The sequence below is a fragment of the Boleophthalmus pectinirostris genome, unplaced genomic scaffold (assembly GCF_026225935.1).
Source record: "Boleophthalmus pectinirostris isolate CB_2022bp ecotype Guang Dong unplaced genomic scaffold, ASM2622593v1 HiC_scaffold_4, whole genome shotgun sequence".
Taxonomy (NCBI): Eukaryota; Metazoa; Chordata; class Actinopteri; order Gobiiformes; family Gobiidae; genus Boleophthalmus; species Boleophthalmus pectinirostris.
Window position 1 is genome coordinate 39,709,391 of NW_026571353.1, and position 23,618 is coordinate 39,733,008.

Consider the following 23,618-nt stretch of genomic DNA (forward strand, 5'->3'; position numbering starts at 1 on the left):
TCATTCTCTCATTCACTTCTCACACTCGCTTCACTCCTTCTCTTCTCCTCTCCCGTTTTGTTCTCTTTCTCCCTTTCTTTCTCTCTCCTCACACTCTCTCTCTCTCCCTTTTTCTCTCCTCCCCTCTTCCCCCTCCTCTCCTCGCTCTCTTTCTTTCTCTCTCGTTCACTCCTCACACTCTTTCTCTTCTCTCTCTTCTCATCGCTCTCATTCCTTCATTCATTCCTGACACTCGCTTCATCTCCTCTCTTCTCCTCTCCCGTTTCGTTCTCTTTCTCTCTTTTGTTCTCTCATTCACTCTTCACACTCTTTCTTTCTTTCTTTCTTTCTCTCTCTCCTCCGTCAGTAAATCTCAGAGTGCAGTTCTTCAGAGTTTGATGTTTTCGTCGGCGTCGTCGTCGGAGTCACAGATCCGAGGCTCAGAGAGACGCTCGCTCCACAACTCCTGAACGGAAAAAAAAACAAAACAAAAAAAAAAAACACACACTCAGTTAGACGAGTCAGGGTCCTTAAAGCCGCACTGCGTAACTTTCCAGGCTGGGGGCCCGTTACCGTGGAAACGCTTAAACTAAAGACGCACTTATTGGACTGTGGGTGTTTTAAAGGTTGTATGGAGGATTTTTTTTGTTTGTTTTTTGTTTCAAATTGTCAGTGATAGATTATAGATGCAGTCGCCTTGTAATTATGATGACCAAAAAAAAGAGAATAAAAATTCATCAACTCTGGACGTGGTGGGGCTAAACATTTGCCAATAGATAACGACACTGCCTCGTTATCTGTGAGCTGACAGGCTGTCAATCAAACTCCCTACGTTTCTAGTGTAACTGACTTGCCTGCGCCGCCGGTACGTGGTTTACGTACGACTGTCACACAGTCCACAGACGCAAGACGCACAGACGCTGTTTACTCCACCAACGCAACAGTTCTTAGCGGCTTTTTTTGACCTATATCTTCCTCGCAGTTCGCACAAAGTTTGTTGCGATGGCGACAAGAATCCAGGAGCAGTTCGCCGCAAAAGAAAGTCCGTTTTTGAGGTCGCTGAAAGAAGAAAGACAAGGGGAAAAGCAGCGAAGCCAAACTAAGGTGATTCTTGAAGATTCATTCCAGCGATGGCGCGACTGAAGCAGACGAAGGGTCTAAAGACTGAACCACTGGTCCACAAATTACTCCTGGACAGGAAACTTCTGCTTATTATGAAAACGTACTTTATTTCCAAGAGTTAGACAAACGTTTTTCAGGACACGAATGCGATATCCTATGTCTGAAAACGTAATTTTCAAGGCAAAGAAAGAGTCCGCTTGCTGCTGCGTGTTGTAGTTAGTTCATTCGCACTGAATCTCCGCGCACACTCTTCTCTGCACCCCTTTCCTGCTCCTGTCCCCGCTGCCCGATCCACTCTTCCCCCTGCTCCTCACTTCTCCGTCTTGTCTAACCAACACTGTAGTTAGTTGTTTACAAGTCATGTGCAGCGGCTGTAAACAAACCTGTTTCTGGCGTAAGGAGGAGGAGGGAGGAGGTGTTTCTACGTAGGAGCTGTGGGGGGAGGGGAGGTGGTTTCACGCAGGAGCAACATTTGAAAAAGGACAAACAGTCGCTGGATTTCTCCTTCCTTGGAAAATCCTCTATACAACCTTTAAATTGTCAAAAACGCCTTTAAAAACGCACATTCTGACTGTGAGTGTGTGAGTGGGCTCGCCGCTCCACAGATCTCACCTCCTGCTTGTTTCTATGGCGATTTTAATGCCACACTTTGGAATATTAGAGGTAAAGAATCCGCGTGTCGTTCGTTCATTTGTTTTTCAAAATAAAACCAAAAATAAGAAAACGAAAAAACAACTGTTTTCTTCATTATTTGTCTCCAAAACCAAAATGAAAAAACAGAAAATGATTCGTTTTTTCAGTTTTCGATTTTGTGTTTAAATGAAAAAATGGGAAAAAAAAAACGGATTACGGCCTGAACCAGGACTAAACCAGGACTAAAACAGGTCCAGGGACCAGGACCCGGACTGAGATCAAAATTGAGACCAGGATTGAGACCAGGACCAGACCAGGATCAAAACCGGGACTGAGACCGGGACCAAACCGGGACCAGACCGGGACCAGACCAGGACTGGGACCAGGACTGAGACTGGGACCAGACTAGGACTGAAAACGGTTTAGTCCTGGTTCAGTCCTGGTTTAGTCCTGGTTCTGTCCTGACTAAACCGGGTCTAAAACAGGACTAAACCAGGACTAAAACAGAACTAAACCGGGTCTAAACCAGGTCTAAAGCAGGACTAAACCAGGACTAAACCGGTACTAAACCGGGACTGAAGGACTAAAACAGGTCCAGGAACCGGACTAGATCCAGACTGGGACTGAGACCAGGACTTAGACCGGACCACAGTGGGAACAGGACCAGGACTGAGACTGGGACAAGATCGGGACTGAAACGGTTCAGTCCTGGTTCAAAATCAAAAACTGGAAAAAGATTAAAAAAAAAAAAAAAAAAAAAAAAAAATCATTATCTGTTTTTTCATTTTGGTTTTGGAGACAAATAATAAAGACATAATTTTTTTTTTTTTTTCATTTTCTTTTTTTGTTGTTTTTTTCATTGAAAACACACGGATTAAGTTTAATTCCGAATAATCAGGAGTTGAGTCTTTACATGGTCTTTTTTAAAGTGGGATTTATTTTATTCAGAATTTAAAATTATTTTTATTCAGAATTAAAATTATTTTTATTCAGAATTAAAGCTCTCATGTAAACTTTGGCTGTGGTTTTAAACTGTGGTTTAAACTCACGTTTGAAGGCGTCTCCCGACTCCGACTCTGCTCTCGTCAAAACTCCCTTCAGCTCCTCCAGGATCCAGGAACGACCTCGGCGCTTCTCCTCAGTCTCGATCGCTCCAACGTCGCCTCAAAGTCTGAGTAATCCTGTTATCCGAAGCGATACTTGGGCCAGTATTTCACTGTCCTTTTCACCGGCGCGTTGACGCTCGCTGCAGCCTCCTTCAGGGAGCCCCTCGAGAGCCCTTTGGTCCTGCCGGCGCTCCTGTCCTGCCCCTGCCCCTGCCCTGCCCTGCCCTGCCCCTGCCCCTGCCCCTGCCCCTGCCCCTGCCCCTGCCCCTGCCCCTGCCCCTGCCCCTGCCCCTGCCCCTGCTCCTGGGCGATGGTGAAGCCCAGACCTCCGTGCCCGCTCAGGCCTCCGCGGGGCAGGAAGTGCGTAGACACGTGCTGGGAGCGGACCCGGGGACTGGAGCCCATCTTGGCCTTGCCGCGCTTGTTGAGGGCCACGTACCACTGTCGTCCGGAGCGCGGGGCCCCGTGAGCCACCGACGCGTACGTGTTGTAACTGTTCTCCTGGAAACGCTCACGGAACTGACAGTCCTCGGAGAAGTGCTCCTGCAACACAAGACGGGGGTTTAAAAGACATTTATTAGTCAAAATGGACTCAGGTGAACTTTAAAGACGGAGGATTACTAATGTTCTCCCTGTGTCTCGATAGATCGAACACTCAGTGGAAGAGGATTTAAGAAGTAATTTACCCTCCAAGTACATCTCAGGAAGTACAACCCTTATTCCGACAGACGCCACCCCAACATTCCGTTATTCCAACAAACCTCCATCCCGACACTTTTTGATGCCGCCGTTCTGACAACCTACTCATAGTTTGGAGCGTCACCTTTTTTTGCCCCATATACACTGCCTCTAAACCAGACCGTAAAACCGGGACTAAATCAGGTCTAAACTAGGTCTAAACCAGACCTAAAACCACTAAAAGGTCTAAACAGGTCTAAACTAAACAGGTCTAAATCAGGTCTAAACTAGGTCTAAACCAGACTAAAACCGGACTAAATCAGGTCTAAACTAGGTCTAAACCAGAACTAAAACCGGGACTAAATCAGGTCTAAACTAGGTCTAAACCAGACCTAAAACCGGGACTAAATCAGGTCTAAACTAGGTCTAAACCAGACCTAAAACCGGGACTAAATCAGGTCTAAACTAGGTCTAAACCAGAACTAAAACCGGGACTAAATCAGGTCTAAACTAGGTCTAAACCAGACCTAAAACCGGGACTAAATCAGGTCTAAACTAGGTCTAAACCAGACCTAAAACCGGGACTAAATCAGGTCTAAACTAGGTCTAAACCAGACTAAAACCAGGACTAAATCAGGTCTAAACTAGGTCTAAACCAGACCTAAAACCAGGACTAAATCAGGTCTAAACAGGTCTAAACCAGACCTAAAACCGGGACTAAATCAGGTCTAAACCAGGTCTAAACCAGACCTAAAACCGGACTAAATCAGGTCTAAACCAGACTAAAACCGGGACTAAATCAGGTCTAAACTAGGTCTAAACCAGAACTAAAACCAGGACTAAATCAGGTCTAAATTAGGTCTAAACCAGACCTAAAACCGGGACTAAATCAGGTCTAAACCAGGTCTAAACCAGACCTAAAACCGGGACTAAATCAGGTCTAAACCAGGTCTAAACCAGACCTAAAACCGGGACTAAATCAGGTCTAAACCAGGTCTAAACCAGACCTAAAACCAGGACTAAATCAGGTCTAAACCAGGTCCAAACCAGTAAAACCGGGACTAAATCAGGTCTAAACTAGGTCTAAACCAGACCTAAAACCGGGACTAAATCAGGTCTAAAACTAGGTCTAAACCAGACCTAAAACCGGGACTAAATCAGGTCTAAACTAGGTCTAAACCAGACCTAAAACCGGGACTAAATCAGGTCTAAACTAGGTCTAAACCAGACCTAAAACCGGGACTAAATCAGGTCTAAACTAGGTCTAAACCAGAACTAAAACCGGGACTAAATCAGGTCTAAACTAGGTCTAAACCAGAACTAAAACCGAAACTAAATCAGGTCTAAACTAGGTCTAAACCAGACCTAAAACTGGGACTAAATCAGGTCTAAACTAGGTCTAAACCAGACCTAAAACCGGGACTAAATCAGGTCTAAACTAGGTCTAAATCAGAACTAAAACCGGGACTAAATCAGGTCTAAACTAGGTCTAAACCAGACCTAAAACTGGGACTAAATCAGGTCTAAACTAGGTCTAAACCAGACCTAAAACCGGGACTAAATCAGGTCTAAACTAGGTCTAAACCAGACCTAAAACCGGGACTAAATCAGGTCTAAACTAGGTCTAAACCAGAACTAAAACCGGGACTAAATCAGATCTAAACTAGGTCTAAACCAGACCTAAAACCGGGACTAAATCAGGTCTAAACTAGGTCTAAACCAGACCTAAAACCGGGACTAAATCAGGTCTAAACTAGGTCTAAACCAGAACTAAAACCAGGACTAAATCAGGTCTAAACTAGGTCTAAACCAGAACTAAAACCGGGACTAAATCAGGTCTAAACTAGGTCTAAACCAGACCTAAAACCAGGACTAAATCAGGTCTAAACTAGGTCTAAACCAGACCTAAAACCAGGACTAAATCAGGTCTAAACTAGGTCTAAACCAGAACTAAAACCGGGACTAAATCAGGTCTAAACTAGGTCTAAACCAGAACTAAAACCAGGACTAAATCAGGTCTAAATTAGGTCTAAACCAGACCTAAAACCGGACTAAATCAGGTCTAAACCAGGTCTAAACCAGATCTAAAACCAGGATTAAATCAGGTCTAAACTAGGTCAGACTAAAACCGGGACTAAATCAGGTCTAAACTAGGTCTAAACCAGACCTAAAACCGGGACTAAATCAGGTCTAAACTAGGTCTAAACCAGACCTAAAACCGGGACTAAATCAGGTCTAAACTAGGTCTAAACCAGAACTAAAACCGGGACTAAATCAGGTCTAAACTAGGTCTAAACCAGAACTAAAACCGGGACTAAATCAGGTCTAAACTAGGTCTAAACCAGAACTAAAACCAGGACTAAATCAGGTCTAAATTAGGTCTAAACCAGACCTAAAACCGGGACTAAATCAGGTCTAAACCAGGTCTAAACCAGATCTAAAACCAGGATTAAATCAGGTCTAAACCAGGTCAAAACCAGACCTAAAACCGGGACTAAATCAGGTCTAAACTAGGTCTAAACCAGACCTAAAACCGGGACTAAATCAGGTCTAAACCAGACCTAAAACCGGGACTAAATCAGGTCTAAACTAGGTCTAAACCAGACCTAAAACCGGGACTAAATCAGGTCTAAACTAGGTCTAAACCAGACCTAAAACCGGGACTAATCAGGTCTAAACTAGGTCTAAACCAGACCTAAAACCGGGACTAAATCAGGTCTAAACTAGGTCTAAACCAGAACTAAAACCAGGACTAAATCAGGTCTAAACTAGGTCTAAACCAGAACTAAAACCGGGACTAAATCAGGTCTAAACCAGGTCTAAACCAGACCTAAAACCGGGACTAAATCAGGTCTAAACCAGGTCTAAACCAGACCTAAAACCGGGACTAAATCAGGTCTAAACCAGGTCTAAACCAGACCTAAAACCGGACTAAATCAGGTCTAAACTAGGTCTAAACCAGAACTAAAACCAGGACTAAATCAGGTCTAAATTAGGTCTAAACCAGACCTAAAACCGGGACTAAATCAGGTCTAAACCAGGTCTAAACCAGACCTAAACCGGGACTAAATCAGGTCTAAACCAGGTCTAAACCAGACCTAAAACCGGACTAAATCAGATCTAAACTAGGTCTAAACCAGACCTAAAACCAGGACTAAATCAGGTCTAAACTAGGTCTAAACCAGAACTAAAACCGGGACTAAATCAGGTCTAAACTAGGTCTAAACCAGAAGTAAAACCGGGACTAAATCAGGTCTAAACTAGGTCTAAACCAGACCTAAAACCGGGACTAAATCAGGTCTAAACTAGGTCTAAACCAGATCTAAAACCGGGACTAAATCAGGTCTAAACTAGGTCTAAACCAGAACTAAAACCAGGTGTAAACCAGGATTTAACCAGGATTTAACCAGGACTAAACCAGGACTAAACCAGGACTAAACCACACAGGCCGCGTCTGTCACACAGCCGGTCCATGAAAATAAGATAAGATCACTGCCACAACTTAATAATTACCTTGTGTGTGGGAATGGCAGAATATTGAAAAATAAAAAAGCTGAAGTGCTGCCAACCAAGGAAAAGAATATAAATATGAGAGTGCAGGGAAGTTTATTTTTGTTGTAAAATTCTGCACTCGGCTCCACTTTTCTCATGTTGGACATTTTTCTGATGAGGGTGTCACGGTCAACAGTCAAAACGATCGTCCTTTAAGAGCGTTTGGAAAGAGACAAGTCTTCATTTGTGCTGCTCTGGTGGGAGGGGCCACGTACAGAGACGCTGGAGACGCTGCTGTGATAAACACCACAGAAAATTAACAAGATTTCAATAGAAAATATAATATAAATATAATATCTCAGTAGAAAATCAGCTGAGGGTCAGATTAAAGGTCTTGGAGGGCCGGATCTGGCCCCTGGGCCGTATGTTTGACACTCCTGATTTAAACTGTGGCATATTTCTGTCCAACTGGTGCCTATTGGTCTTCAGAGTCTCAGCACACTCACTTTATAAACCTCCTCCTTTGGAAGTATAGACAAAGGGCTTGAACACTCAAAGATCAGACTATTTTCATTTTTGAAATCACACTATGTTCACGGCTGTTTTATTGACAGGAAATAAACTTCTCCTGCTTAAAGGTTGTATAGAAGATTTTCCAAGGAAAGAGAAATGCAGCGACTGTTTGTCCATTTTCAAATGTCACGCTTCGCTCCTCTTCCCCTTCTCCTCTTCTTTCAGAGACGTCAAAAACAGACTTTCTTTTGTGGCGAACTGGTCGTGAATTCTTGTCTCCCATTACAGCAAACTTTGTGCAAAACTTTGTGTGAGACGAAGCTACAGTTCGAAAAAGACGCTAAGAACCGCTGTGTTGGTTGAGTAAACAGCATCAGTGCGTGAGAGGCGAACGTAAACCACGTAATCCCAGCGCACCGGCAAGTCAGTGACGCTAGAAACATAGGGAGTTTGACTGACAACCCAGCAGCCAGTAGATAAAGAGGTGGCCTTATTTTGTATTGGCTGATGTTTATCTGCCCCCACCATGTCCACAGTTGATGGATTTTCATTCTTTTTTTTTTTTTTTTTGGTCATCATAATTACAAGGCTGCTGCATCTCTATAATTTTATTTTGAACTTTCATCGACAATTTGAAAAAAAAAAAAAAAAATCCTCCATACAACCTTTAAGACGTCCAGTTGGTCTCCAGTCTTTTACTTCCACCCTTCCTTGGACAAGCTGAAAACTTCGACAACACTTTCGGTGTCTGTGAGGGAGCGGCAGACCACACCCTCACTCGTCAGGTGATTGGTGGAGGCACTGATTTGGAGGCGTGTCCTTATCAGTGGCGGCCAGGTGCATCCCGTCGCCCTGATCTGGACTCTGCCAAGTGCTACTGTGGGAAGGGGAGGTTTAACTGTCAAAATGGTTTAAACTATCTAACTAATACATGAATTAATAGTGAAAAACTGATAATCCTGATGTTACAAAGTGCAATATTAGTTGATGAAATGTAAATAGTTGTAAATCGTATAATCTTATATTTAGTAGTTTTTAAAAGTTTAAATTTACCTGTTTGGGGCTTAGTGGTTTAGGCCAAGCTATATAAGGGGAATTTTTTTGTCACGGTGTTGTTGTCTGTTGTCTGTCGTGGGGACATGCTGTCAGATCTGCTCATGATGTGGCCAATTAAAAAAAGGTGAAGAACTTGTTTTCTTTTCTTCGTTTTTGTTGACCCTCGGGTGCTTTCCTGGGCTACTAAGAGGCCAGAGTTACGTCCGTAATCTTACAGTGTCACAGACAGTTAATCTACACACGGCTGATCTGATATATGCTGATGTTTCCTTTTTGGAAAAAAGGGAGGGAGAGTTTGCCTTACCAGATTCAAACTTGACAGATATCCTGTGCAAATCAAATATATTAGTTAAAGGTTGTATAGAGGATTTTTTCAGGGAAGAAAAACACAGCGACAGTCCTTTGTCAAATGTTGTGCTTGTGTGACACCACCTTCCTCCTCCACAGCTCCATCAGTAGAAACACCTCCTCCCGCCTCTTTACTCTAGAAATCACGCTTGTTTTACATCCAATGCGCGTTCAGAATTACTGTTGAAGTGACCTGTCTAGAAGTAATTTAGTGACCGACACGTCAGTTTTTAGACCCTTCGTCTGCTTCAGTCGCGCCATCGCTGGAAGGACTTTCCAAGAATCACCTCAGTTTGTCTTCGCCCCTTTTCTCCTTCTTTTCTTCTTTCAGCGACCTCAAAAACGGACTTTCTTTTGCGGCGAACTGGTCGTGGATTCTCGTCCGCCATCGCAACAAACTTTGTGCGAATTGCAAGGAAGCGACAGTTTGAAAAAGCCTCTAAGAACCGCTGCAAAAACCACATAATCCCCGAGCTCCGGCGAGTCAGTTACACTAGAAACATAGGGAGTTTGATTGACAACATAACAGCCAATAGATAAAGAGATAGTCTCATTATCTATTGGCTGATGTTTGTCTGGACTCACTACGATCACAGTTGATAGATTTTCATTCTTTTTTTTTTTTGGTCATCATAATTACAAGGCTACTGTGTCTCTGTAATGGTATTTTAAACTTTCAATGACAATTTGAACCTAAAAAAAAATCCTCCATACAACCTTTAAGTTGAGTTAAAGGGTTGTGAAAATTCATTGGTTTAATTTTTTTCTCGTTTCATATTCTGGATTTGTTTAATTTCTACTAAATTATTATGTAATTGGCTCGTTCTAAAGTTTGGTTTACTCCCACCCCTTCTTGGACATGCTGGAAACTTCTGCAACACTCAGGTTTCCCTCATCAACCCAAAACATGCACATTAGGTCAAATCCTCCAACTGAGGTCCTGACCAAGACGAGAAGAAGATCTGGTGGTCCCACTTGAAGGATGGGTCAAATGAAAAGAAGTAGGCTCTCTCCAGGAACGATGACCTTAACCTGAACACATTTCAGTTTTGCAGGTGCCAAGACGTCCCGATTTACCCAGGACAGTCCCAGTTCTGAGCCCTCAAATGAGCATCAGTACTCTGCCTTAAAGGTTGTATAGAGGATTTTTTAAGGAAAGAGAAATACAGCGACAGTCCTTTTTCAAATGTTGTGCATGCGAAATAGAAATAAATTAGCGACCGATGCATCAGTTTTTAGACACTTTGTCTGCTTCAGTCACGCATTTGCTGGAAGGAATCTCCAAGAATCACCTCAGTTTGGTTTTGCTCCTTTTCCCCTTCTCTTCTTCTTTCAGCGACCTCAGAAATTGACTTTCTTTTGTGGCAAACTGGTTATGGACTCTCGTCCGCCATCACAACAAACTTTGTGCGAATTGCAAGGAAGCTATAGTTTTAAAAAGCCTCTAAGAATCGCTGCATAAACCACATAATCCCCTCACGCTGGCGAGTCAGTTACTCTAGAAACGTAGGGAGTTTGATTGACAACCTAACAGCCAATAGAAAATGAGGCAGCCTCGTTATCTATTGGCTGATATTTATCTGGCCTCACTACGTCCACAGCTGATAGATTTTCATTCTTTTTTTTTTTCTTTTTTTTGGTCATCATAATTACAAGGCTGCTGTGTCTCTGTAATGGTATTTTAAACTTTCATTGACAATTTGAAACTTAAAAAAAATCCTCCATACAACCTTTAAGTTATCATCGCGTGTTTCCAAACTTCTTCTTTGTTTCTGACGTAAGCGTGAATACTACGAAAAGTTGTAAGAACATTCAGACACGCAAGGATGAAATCTAAAACCTCTTCAGGAATGTTTTGGAGTGTTAACGTTTTGCGTAATAGCTCGTCTTTAAGATAAAATAATATTGTGGAGAACATTTGGCGGTGAACATTTCATCGGGAGATCTTCTGTGACATAGATCCTGTTACGAGAACAGGCCTCAGAGCAAACACGAGTCCCTGGAGAGTTTCTACAGAGGACGGTTCCTGGACAGACCCGTTAAAATGATCAGACTTGTAAAATACACGTGCAGCTGTCGGACACACAGAGCTGCATTTGTCACACGGCGTTAGGGACTTTCCCATAATCCCCTGGGGCCGGCGCGGGAGCAGACAGACAGACGATCGTTTAAAGGAGACATACTGCACTGGTGTGTGCTCTAGAGTTATACTCTGTGACACACAGGGATCTTTATGTTACATTTTGCACATTTAAAATCACAATATTGATCTAAAACGACCTAATAAAAGAAACAAGTGCACCGACTTCTGCGTTAGAAAACTGTGGTGTCCAGCGGGAGCAGACGAGGCCGTAAACGCTGTGACAACAAAGTGTGGACGGTGTTGGGAAGTTTACTTTTAAAATGTAATCCCCTACAGATTACATATTACATACCCCAAAATGTACTTTGTAACGTAATTTATGAAATTACTTTGGGTGAGTAACGTAATCTAAATACTTTGGATTACTTGATATTGTCATGTTTTTTAAAACTACAGGAATGTTCCAACCACATCCTGAAAATTCCTGTTTGTTTTCTTCAAATTGTTTGTTGAGCCAAAGTCTCCATGAACAGACTTTTGTTTTACTGTAGAGAAGAAAAGACCAGAATCTTGACGTAAGAAGTTTTGTTTTATCTGCTAAAAGAAACGCACACACTACACACTACACACTACACACACATACACACACTACACACACACACACACACACACTACACACACTACACACTACACACACACACACACACTACACACACTACACACACACACACTACACACACACACTACACACACTGTGGTCTCAGTCAGTCAGTTTCTTCTCAGTGCTCAGTACAAACGTCCTGTGCTTGTGTCCAGTGTTCAGTTTGAGGAGGAGCCACATGTTACTGTCACCAATACTCACTTTTATAAACTTTATCTGCTCTAAAACTTAAACTGCATGTTATTCTTTTAGAGTTCTGTTTCTCGCCGCAGGAGCAGAGTTCTACCTGCTTCAGGATCATAAAGAGCGTTGAGAAACTCGCGAGTGTCTTGCTCTTGTTGATCAGTTTTTTTACTCGTCAGTTGTCAAAGTACATTCAGATGCTGTTACAGCCCTTTAAAGAACATTCTGGTCATTCTAGTTTTGCCTGGAAAAAGCTTTTGAAGCCAATTTGATGAATATTTTCCAAGTGCATCTTGCTCTTGTTTACTATTGTACATATTAATTCAATGCACCTTAAAGCAAAAGTGTCACGTGAATGTTGTTTATTTACACTTATGTAAATTGTGTTTGCTATTAAATAATTTAATGTGTACACAGTGACACTGAATGAACTCAGAATACGAGCTGGATAATCTCTATTTATTCAGGTCAGATGAGCCCAGTCGGGTACAAACCCACACGATGGTGAGCTAGAACCAGCCCAGAACAGCATAGAACCTCATGGAACCTCCCAGAACCTGAGCTGTATCACTGTCAACTTCATCTTTCTGCGTCTGGTAGGAGTGTTGCTGCAGCCAGTCCCAGTACCTCTCCAAATCCACTGCTCACTTTCCCAAACCGTTCTAAACTCTAAATGGACACTTCACAAACTCTCTGGTTGCTACTTTGGACACTCAAACTGTTACTCATTGTGGAAGTTGTAGTGATTCTCTTACTTCTGTCGCAGTATTTTTGGTGGGTGAGTTTGCACTGGACGGTTGAATTCTCTTGGACACTTCTGTTGTTGACTGTGAACGGAGTATTTATATGTGGAAAACAAACAGTTGAATTTCTAATCAAAGTACTTATCTGGGTTTATGTGTTCTTTGCACTTGTGTCACTGTTAATATACGACACCAGCCACAAACCCACAGACTGTGTCATCGTGTCGTTACTGTCACGCTCCTCTGAGAGTTGATACCTCCTGATGTGGCCTATAATAACCCTCCTTTAACTCTTCTACACACACAAATCACTCCAGGTACAACTTCGAGGAGGTAAATCGTGACAAGAAACAAGTATAACACTGATTAAAAGCTCTGAAAGGTCAATTTTGCAGGATAATAAGTATGTTTTATTGTACACGCAGCCCAAATACAAGTGTTTCTACAGCATATTTACATGATGTTAAACGGACACTTGTTCCATTCCAACAAATATCAGACTATAGACTTGTTTTCACATATTCACACATATCCCACAGTGTAATTTGAATCTTGTATTTCTGCAACAAACACAACCCTGAGCTTTAACCTGCAGTTTGTTTCACTCTCAGTGTATAGAAAGCTCAGAACTTTAGCCCAAGGAGAACATGAAAACCCTCCTCATGGATAAGTCGACTATCAGACGCTGCAGACGCCTCTAATCGGTTTGTGCCACTGTGCAACGAGGCCAACGCGCAGCCGGGTGCCCACACGTCCCTGTTCACCCGGGACAGTCCCAGTTTTGAGACTGTGTCCTCTGTCCCAGCGGATTTATACAAAACCACTGATTTGTCCCAGTTTTATTCAAGAAATTGTCCTAATTTCTGACCAATTTGATCCACGCCAACAGTAAAGAGAGGAATATATTGCCATTTGTTACTAAATTATAGAAACTAGGGATGTAGGAGTATACAAACATCACGGTTTGGTACGTCCCTCGGTTTTGAGGTCATGGTTCGGTTCATTTTTGGTACAGTTTGGGAGCAAAACCATTTGCTTGTTGTTTATTTGGGTTTATATTAAACCAACAATTTGTTTTAATATTACACAAATGGGAAAATTAAATAAATGCAGAGTGCTACTTGGTAAAATTAATAAGTTAAATAAATTTATATAATTAATATAAATAAATATAATAAATAATATTCTCAAATAAGCAACAAATGTATGAAATATTATAAAAGATAAATTACTTGTAAACAGTAAATGAAACTTTTCAAAAAGTAAAGTGCAGCATTAACAGTTCCAGCATGAACTTTTACTCAATCTTCAGATTTTTGCCCAGAAAAACCAACTCGTCCACATTGTCTGCAGTAAGTGCAGATCTGCTGCAGGTACGACGTCCCCAGTGGTTGAAAAAATCCTTTCGCTAGAAAAAGCAACAACCTTCAAAAGGTCAAAGTGAGGACCGCGGTGCAACGACCGTAGTTTTGAGAGGATTCTTGTGGTTTGGAGGGACATAGTCAAGTCGGGGGGCAGTTGTTGTGAAGATGGTCGCTCTAACTATAAAGCGCTGCAGGAAACACTGCCCCAATCAAGGACAAGTCCCTCATGAATATTAAAGAACCGAGCCTCCGTGTAGCTGCACATGTAGTGATGGAATATAAACACATACAAATTATACGAACTCACAACCCTGCACCGAACCAAACGTCTCGTAATGAAACGGTTTGACACAAATACATGAACCGCTACACCTACTTCCACCATGACTGGAACATGAACATAAGGAAGAAAAACAAAAACAAAAAAATGCAGGTGTGTCCCAGTTCCCAGTTTTTAATTCTGAAAGTCTGGTCGCCCATAAACCACCATCCCAACTCTGAATCCAAACTAACAACAACAAACACGACTTCACACACTCAAGTGTTTTGCCAATGGACACAACAACATACCTGAGTCTGTGACCCAAACACCACAAAACCAGGACTAAACCAGGTCTAAACCAGGTCTAAACTGGGACTAAACCAGGTCTAAACCAGGTCTAAACCAGGTCTAAACCAGGTCTAAACCAGGTCTAAACCGGGACTAAACCAGGTCTAAACCAGGTCTAAACCGGGACTAAACCAGGTCTAAACCAGGTCTAAACCAGGTCTAAACCAGGTCTAAACCAGGACTAAACCAGGTCTAAACCAGGACTAAACAAACCAGGTCTAAACCAGGTCTAAACCAGGTCTAAACCAGGACTAAACCAGGTCTAAACCAGGTCCAGGTCTAAACCAGGTCTAAACCGACTAAACCAGGTCAAACCAAAACCAGGTCTAAACCAGGTCTAAACCGGAAACCGGGACTAAACCAAACCAAACCAGGTCTAAACCAGGTCTAAACCAGGTCTAAACCAGGTCTAAACCAACACCAACACCAAACCCAGTCTTCGCAGGATTAAACCCAAGTTGTGCCGAGCTGCTCCATGTCTGGTCTCTGTTCTTTGGTCTCTGGTCTCTGGTCTCTGGTCTTTGGTCTTTGGTCTCTGGTCTTCTGGTCTCTGGTCTCTGGTCTTTGGTCTCTGGTCTCTGGTCTCTGGTTCTTCTGGTCTCTGTTCTTTGGTCTCTGGTTCTCTGGTCTCTGGTCTCTGGTCTTTGGTCTCTGGTCTCTGGTCTCTGGTCTTTGGTCTCTGGTCTCTGGTCTTTGGTCTCTGGTCTTTGGTCTCTGGTCTCTGGTCTTGGTCTGGTCTCTGGTCTCTGGTCTCTTGGTCTCTGGTCTTTGGTCTCTGGTCTCTGGTCTCTGGTCTCTTGGTCTCTGGTCTCTCTGGTCTCTGGTCTCTTGGTCTCTGTTCTTTGGTCTCTGGTCTCTTTGGTCTCTGGTCTTTGGTCTCTGGTCTCTCTGGTCTCTGGTCTTTGGTCTCTGGTCTTTTCTGGTCTCTGGTCTCTTGGTCTCTGGTTCTTTGGTCTCTGGTCTCTCTTTGGTCTCTCTGGTCTCTGTTCTCTGGTCTCTGGTCTTTGGTCTCTGGTCTTTGGTCTCTGGTCTCTGGTCTCTCTGGTCTCTGGTCTCTGGTCTGGACTGATCCGAGTTTTCCGGGTTTTGGAGATTATCCTGGGCTCCGTGGGACGAACTCGCTCATGTTTTAAAAGTTCACAGAAAGCGCGTGGCATTTGGAGCGGACGAGATAAACAGACTCACAGCTTTATGACAAATACTGAAATACTCATGATTCTGACCCAGTTTTAAAACTTTGATTTATTGTGAGTGAAATCAACATTATTCTTTTCAGGTTCACTAACTTTTTTTTATTTTTATGGACAAATAGCTGATAGTTAAAGGTTGTATAGAAGATTTTCCGAGGAAAGAGAAATGCAGCGACTGTTTGTCCTTTTTTAAATGTTGCGCTTCGCACCTTTTCCCCTTCTCTTCTTCTTTTAGCAACGTCAAAAACTGACTTTCTTTTGTGGCGAACCGGTCGTGAATTCTTCTCTGCCATTAAAACAAAATTTGTGCAAACTGAGAGCTACAGTTCAAAAAAGACGCCAAGAACCGCTAAACATGAACCGCGAACATAAACCACACAATCCCAGCGCGTCGGCAAGTCAGCAACGCTAGAAAAGTAGGGAATTTGATTGACAACCTAACAGCCAATAGATAAAGAGGTAGCCTTGTTTTCTATTGGCTGATGTTTATCTGCCCTCACTACGTCCACACTTGATAGATTTTTCTTTTCTTTTTTTTTTTTTTTTGGTCATCATAATTACAAGGCTGCTTCTTCTTTATAATTCTATTTTTAACTTTCATTGACAATTTGAAAAAAAATATTTTAAAAAATCCTCCATACAACCTTTAATGGAGGTCACTTAAATCAAATAATCAGTTTAAAAGTTTACAAGGCTTTCAGTTATTAGGACGAATTTGTAGCCGGGTTCCAAAGGAGAAATGGTTTATGGACAAAAGAGCAAAACTCAAACATCAGGATCACACAGAGAGAGTCATGGAGGAATCTGGAAAGGAGGTGCGACGTTTTTTTTCAATACAAAGTGAATTGTAGCGTAGATGGAGCCGGTGTCTTGTCGAAATGACCTACCCGTCGATTTGCGCTATGACCCCCAAGCGCTGTTACAGTTTAAACGCCAAAGATTTGAGGCATAAGTTTTGTGGCAGAAAATCTACATTAGACGATTGAATAGTTCTGCCTTTATCAGGCTCTATTCTCTGCGCTGCGTCCGATCAGCCTCAGCTTCACTGAAAAAGCCATGGAACAGATGTCATTGCTCTGAAATCCCTATTTTGAAGTGACGTAAAAAAAAAAATATATATATATGGTGCAGGGCAGGAAATGGAGGCAGTTTTTAGGAGTTTTGGTAAAATGACTTCAGTTTTGTGATTGGGAGGAAGCAACGATGTCACGGTAGCTGCTGTGGTGTAAGAGGAAAGTTGTGGCAAAGGGGCGAGGAAAGATAAGGGACGAGGCAGCAGGAATCATATCCACAAGGTCAGCAAACCAAGTCGCCAAGACACTGTACAACGGCGACGCCTCCTCCGAGCAACATCATCAGTCTGTAGAACATAAACGGGTGTTTCTTCCATAAACGGGAACGCCTCCTGTTTTCTTTTCCTTCCACGAGGAACTGTCCACATCTGGTCTAACATACGTCACAGTAATACTTGTACATTGATGTTATCATTGAACCCATAGACATGTGTAGATGTTTACAGTGAACCCTCGTTTATCGCGGGGGATACGTTCCAAAAATAACCCGCAATAGGTGAAATCCGCGAAGTAGTCAGCTTTATTTTTTTACTGTGATTTTACAATGCAATACTGAACTGCAGAATGAAACAAAAAATAAAACCTCTTTTCAGGCCCAACATGTGTTAAAGAAATAGAAATATTAACGTTTTCTTACAAATAACTATAATAGTTTAAAGAACGGTGTTAGTTGTAGTAATGAATACAAGGTGGGAAACATTGTCACTCGCGTATTTCACAGTCCCTCCAGCTGCGCCTCTTCGTCCTGACTCCGCTGCGCTGTAGCGTCTTTTTCTACTGAAGGCTGCGCAGGGGTCTTTCTCCGAGAGAAGAACATCGTTATGGGTAGTTGTTGGCCTCTTTCTTTTTCTGAGCAAGAAGATTTTTATAAACGGACATCCAGAACGTTTCTTTGACATTGTGGGTTTTGTCACGGAGAAAAATTTGCGAACGTAAATTTGGCAGAATGTACAGAAACGAAAACTGTTGGCATGGGTGTAATGAAAAACCAATATAAACCTTTTTCACTTCTAGACAACAGTAACGCCCCTAAGCCAATCAGGATTCACTGTAAAAAATAAAGCACTGTAAAAAATTCCGCGAAGCAGCGAGGCCGCGATAGGTGAAGCGCGATATAGCGAGGGATCACTGTATACGTCTATGACTGAAGCGAGTAGTAAAAGCAGGTAACTTCAAGTTTAAACACTAAGCCACTACCAAACGTCGCGTAGTAAAATGTTGGGTTGCACAGTGCATTGTTTTACTTCTCAATACAGTTACAGCTCTAGTGTCTGTCAGTGTGTGTGTGTGTGTGTGTGGAGGAGGACGGCGTGTGCTGGATGCCCCACATACCCCCCCCCCCCCCACGGCCCGTCCCCCCGAGGCTCCTGAGCTTTTAAATCCTCCAAATATGAAGTGCATGCGACTGAAGTGGACACCGGATCTGCGCTTTTAGCATAACCCCGACGGTGTTATCAGAGGCCGGAGCGACGGAATGCCGATGTAAATACATGTCGCGCTCCAGACCGGGTTTAGACCGCGCGTGGGTCCGGTTTAAACCCACTTCAGATCTGGTTTAATGCTGTGGATTATTTCTAAAATCGATCTGAGTCCTGGTTTAGTCCATCGCTCTGTGGGCCAGACTAAAGACTAAAAACTAATCAAAGGGTTTTTATGACAGGACAGAAGTGAAACATGATGAGTAAACTGTTTAGTCCTGGTTTAGTCCTGGTTTAGTCCTGGTTTAGTCCTGGTTTAGTCTTGGGTTAATCTTGGTTTAGACCTTGTTTAATCCTGGTTTAGTCCTGGTTCAGTCCTGGTTTAGTCCTGGTTTAGTCCTGGTTTAGTCCTGGTTTAGTCCTGGTTTAGTCCTGGTTTAGTCCTGGTCCAGTCCTAGTCCTGGTTTTAGTCCTGGTTTAGTCCTGGTTTAGTCCTGGTTCCTGGTTCAGTCCTGGTTTAGTCCTGGTTTAGTCCTGGTTTAGTCCTGGTTTAGTCCTGGTTCAGTCTGGTTTAGTCCTGGTTTAGTCCTGGTTTAGTCCTGGTTTAGTCCTGAGTCCTGGTTTAGTCCTGGTTTAGTCCTGGTTTAGTCCTGGTTTAGTCCTGGTTCAGTCCTGGTTTAGTCCTGGTTTAGTCCTGGTTCCTGGTTTAGTCCTGGTTTAGTCCTGAGTCCTGGTTTAGTCCTGGTTTAGTCCTCCTGGTTCAGTCCCTGGGTTTAGTCCTGAGTTTAGTCCTGGTTTAGTCCTGGTTTAGTCAGTCCTGGTTTAGTCCTGGTTTTAGTCCTGGTTTAGTCCTGGTCCTGGTCCTGGTTCAGTCCTGGGTTTAGTCCTGAGTTTAGTCCTGGTTTAGTCCTGGTCCCTGGTTTAGTCCTGGTTCAGTCCTGGTTTAGTCCTGGTTTAGTCCTGGTTTAGTCCTGGTTTAGTCCTGGTTCAGTCCTGGTTTAGTCCTGGTTTAGTCCTGGTTTAGTCCTGGTTTAGTCCTGGTTTAGTCCTGGTTTAGTCCTGAGTCCTGGTTTCAGTCCTGGTTTAGTCCTGGTTCAGTCCTGGTTTAGTCCTGGTTTAGTCCTGGTTTAGTCCTGGTTTAGTCCTGGTTTAGTCCTGGTTCAGTCCTGGTTTAGTCCTGGTTTAGTCCTGGTTTAGTCCTGGTTTAGTCCTGGTTTTCCTGGTTAGTCCTGGTTTAGTCCTGGTTTAGTCCTGGTTTAGTCCTGGTTCAGTCCTGGTTTAGTCCTGGTTTAGTCCTGGTTCAGTCCTGGTTTAGTCCTGGTTTTAGTCCTGGTTTAGTCCTGGTTAGTCCTGGTTTAGTCCTGGTTTAGTCCTGGTTTAGTCCTGGTTCAGTCCTGGTTTAGTCCTGGTTTAGTCCTGGTTTAGTCCTGGTTCAGTCCTGGTTTAGTCCTGGTTTAGTCCTGGTTTTAGTCCTGGTTTAGTCCTGGTTTAGTCCTGGTTTAGTCCTGGTTTAGTCCTGGTTTAGTCCTGGTTTAGTCCTGGTTTAGTCCTGGTTTAGTCCTGGTTCCTGGAGTCCTGGTTCAGTCCTGGTTCCTGGTTTAGTCCTGGTTTAGTCAGTCCTGGTTTAGTCCTGGTTTAGTCCTGTTTAGTCCTGGTTTAGTCCTGGTTTAGTCCTGGTTCAGTCCTGGTTTAGTCCTGGTTCCTGGTTAGTCCTGGTTTAGTCCTGGTTTAGTCCTGGTTTAGTCCTGGTTCAGTCCTGGTAGTCCTGGTTTAGTCCTGGTTTAGTCCTGGTTCAGTCCTGGTTTAGTCCTGTCCTGGTTCAGTCCTGGTTTAGTCCTGGTTCAGTCCTGGTTTAGTCCTGGTCCTAGTCCTGGTTTAGTCCTGGTTTAGTCCTGGTTTAGTCCTGGTCCAGTCCTGGTCCGTACCGTGGCGTGGAGTCTTCCTCGGTGGTTCATGCACATGTATCTGTCGGCGTGAACTCCTCTGATCCCGATGACGCCCTGAGACACGGAGAACAGCTCCAAGACGCCTGCGACAGACAGAGACGAGGGACGGGTCAGGATCATGTCTACGTCTACGTTCAGACTGCAGGGCTTAATGTTCAATTAGGAATTTTTTTGTGAAATCCGATGTTTTTTCGAGGTCGTTTACATTTCCAGTTAAATGTGACTTGTATGTGACTCCAGTGAGAACATTGAGTGCGTTTACATGCACATCAATAACCCGGTTATGATCGGGTTTTTTGAGTATCCCGGTTTCTTGATGGTGCATGTAAACACAGTAACCCGGTTTCAGTAACCCGGTTATGGCAGTGTCCCGGTTATTAGAAACCAGGTTACTGTAGCTGGTTTATTCCAACAGTAACCAGGATACTTGTGTCATGTAAACGCAGTATCCCCGGTTACTGCAACATAAAGTTGAGTCGCATGCGTCCAAAAGACACTTTCCAGCCTTTCACCACAACAGTAGTGACATAAATAAATTGACCAACATAAATAAAGTGACCAAACGAGTGAAATGACTGTAAAATTAAGAGCTGAACTAAACCTGCACACGTACAATCTGCACTCGTGTGACGCTGAAAAGCTAAAACATGAACTATCTCCTATACTCTATACGCACGGAACACACTCACCATCATCAGCACCTCTTCTGTCACAGAAATAACACACATAATCCACAGAGTCGAGTCATTTAGTCCAAAAGAAACTGATCGCATCAGCGGCGCAAGGAGCGAGTTGTTTTTTATCGCCGCTAACAGTTTATGCTAATTAGCCAAACGGTCTTAAGTTTCATTTCTGTAAAACGTAAACAAATGTGATCACAGCTGAATGATCTGATCAAACGGGCTGATGTGTCTATAGTGTTTATGGTTTATATGTTGTAAAGTTGAGTTTATTTATGAGAAGATTTTAATGAAGAATCTGCACAGTGGATTGTGGGAGATCTCGTAGCTCCTTAGCTTCTTATGCTAAAGGAGCTCACGGTTTGTATTTTTCCTGGTTTATGAAATTGATTTAAGTTCATTTCTGCGCCTGCGCATTTGTAAGATTATGTCAAGAAACCGGGACACTCCATTTGATCATGTACACGCGAATATGAGTGTCCCGGTTTCTCAGTGCTCATGTAAACACAGTAACACGAACACTGACAGAACCGGGGTATGGCTAATAACCGGGTTATTGATGTGCATGTGTACACACTCATTAAACGGTCCAAAAGCGAGCGTGTTCTGTAAGGTCATAACTTTTTGAACCCCCAACCCTAACCCAAACAAAAAAATATTAAATACACATTACAGCCAATGATATGAAATGTTGTTACAGCCCCAGGCCTTAGTTCCAGTTTGTTCTGTGTTTTCTAAATAAGTCTGACACACCTGGATTTGTGCTGCAGGAGCCCTGGTCTGTGATTGGTGGGGCAGGTCGACGCCCACCTCACCTGCAGCCACCTCCAACTATTTAAGGAGACGACCAGCACCTGTTCGACCTGTTTGGTCACTTGATTCTGTTTGTGGGTTTATGTGGTTTAATTTGGGGAACTTGTGTTTTGGTTTAGTCTGTGTCCCTAAGTTTTACCACTCGTTTTTGTGTGCGCCTGCGTGACCCTTTTTCTGGCACAAAACTCCGTTTATTCTGTTGTTCTGTGTGACAAAGACGGCCTTTGTCCCCATTTTTCACCCTAGTTCAGTTACATCCATCTATATCAACTAAACAGCTAAATAATAACTATCCCGGGTTTGTTTTATTTAGTCTTTGTTTAATTGATCACATTCACACAGTTACTTTAAATTCATTTTATTTGGTTATATCCCTTCATTTTTGTTTAAACTTACCACCTTTACCTGTGACTCCACATGGTCTGGGAACAAAAGAGGGGGCGTGTCCTTTGGCAGCCATATTTATAGGCTCAGGGGGAGGTGTTGGCCCAGACCATGTGGAGGGAAGCCTCGGAAATGGTTCTTTGTTTTATCAAATGGGTTATTAGAGTTTTGGTTTCAGTGTATCTAGTTAAGTTGGACACTGTTCAGTTTAAAAGGGGGATTAGGCTTCAGAAAATAATTTAAGGCAGCACACCAGTAAGGAAAGGAAATTGCTACAGTTTTCCCCGTAAGTTGGTGTGGACCCAGGGGGAGGGGCTTCCTCTCTGGGGGGTATATAAGTAGAGGCAGTTTAATCAGTAGGGAGGTCACCATCAGTGCAGCCAGGTGCCTGTGGGTATTTTCTTTTGTTGCGTTATTTTCTGTTGCTTTTGTTTAGTTAAGCACAGTTCTTTTTTTGTAAATATGTATATAATTTTGCCCACGACTTGGAAGGATCCAATAAAGAATTTGGTTTGGTGAAGGACAACTTTGCACTGGACTCTCATTTTGACCACTTGGGCCAGCTTCCCCACATTCTGTTTCTTAATTTACGTTGCTTTCTGTATATTTTTAGTCTTTTGTTAATTTACCTTTTACCTTCCTGTTAAACATTATTTAATTTATTCCATTTTACATCTTGGTTTTTATTTTTCTTACTTCCCTGACCCCAAACGAGCTGGGTCGTAACAAACGTGAAACCGTGTTAAGTTCTCACAAGGACCATTACAAGTCAATGTGACTGAAAATGGATCAATAAAAAGTTGTACTGTCGTCATAATAAACTGGAGTTTCACTTTCTATTCTTGTTTCACTTTATAAACCATTCGATTCACTGACAATCATCATTTTTTGACGTTTAGTTTTGTATTTTATCTGATCTTTACCCTGATTATGTGTTTTGTTCCTGTGTGATTAAAGAGAAAATTGCCTTTGGTTATTTTATGATTGAACAGATATGAACCTTCTAACAGTTTTATTCTGGTTGTTGGGAGACTTTACCAAAACTTCATTTTGAGTCCGGGGGGACTTTTGTCAAAAATATGACCAACTGAAGGTCAATTCCTATGGAGTAAGAAAGCTGTCAAAAATATTCGTGTGCATAAAATAGAAATCCATGCGTATTTGGTAAATCCGTGCATATTTGGCTGTAGTTGCGCATAAAATAAATATTTGTAAACTCTCAAATGAGTCCAGTCGTACGTAAAATATATTGTGTGTATTTTATCCATCAGAATACGAATTGAAAAATTACAACGTCATGAATTACAGTCACGAAATGAAAATTTACGATTACGCTTTCATCAGTACGAATACGAATTCACAGACGGAACTTTACTGTCAAAAATACGTCATCACTTCACAGACATTATTCATCGAGCAGAAGAAACATCGATCAAGATCAAGACTGCGCAGCTCAAGTTTGTAGCAGAGTAAAAACAGAGTAAAAGCACAAGAAGCTACAACAGAACAACAAGTGGGTTAATTAAAATCTATTGTAAAAATG

General features: G+C 42.7%; 1 protein-coding gene across 1 annotated transcript in view; it reads right to left on the reverse strand.

Moving 5' to 3' along the window:
• Positions 1 to 342: 342 nt before the first annotated feature.
• fgf5 (fibroblast growth factor 5) overlaps positions 343 to 23,618 on the reverse strand; it is a 31,870-nt gene continuing 8,594 nt past the window's right edge. Inside the window, exons 2-4 of the mRNA XM_055161979.1 lie at positions 20,178 to 20,281; positions 3,124 to 3,383; positions 343 to 445 (exon numbers count right to left, since the gene is read on the reverse strand). Coding sequence (XP_055017954.1) covers positions 343 to 445; positions 3,124 to 3,383; positions 20,178 to 20,281 — 467 coding nt within the window. The remainder of the gene's footprint in view (positions 446 to 3,123; positions 3,384 to 20,177; positions 20,282 to 23,618) is intronic.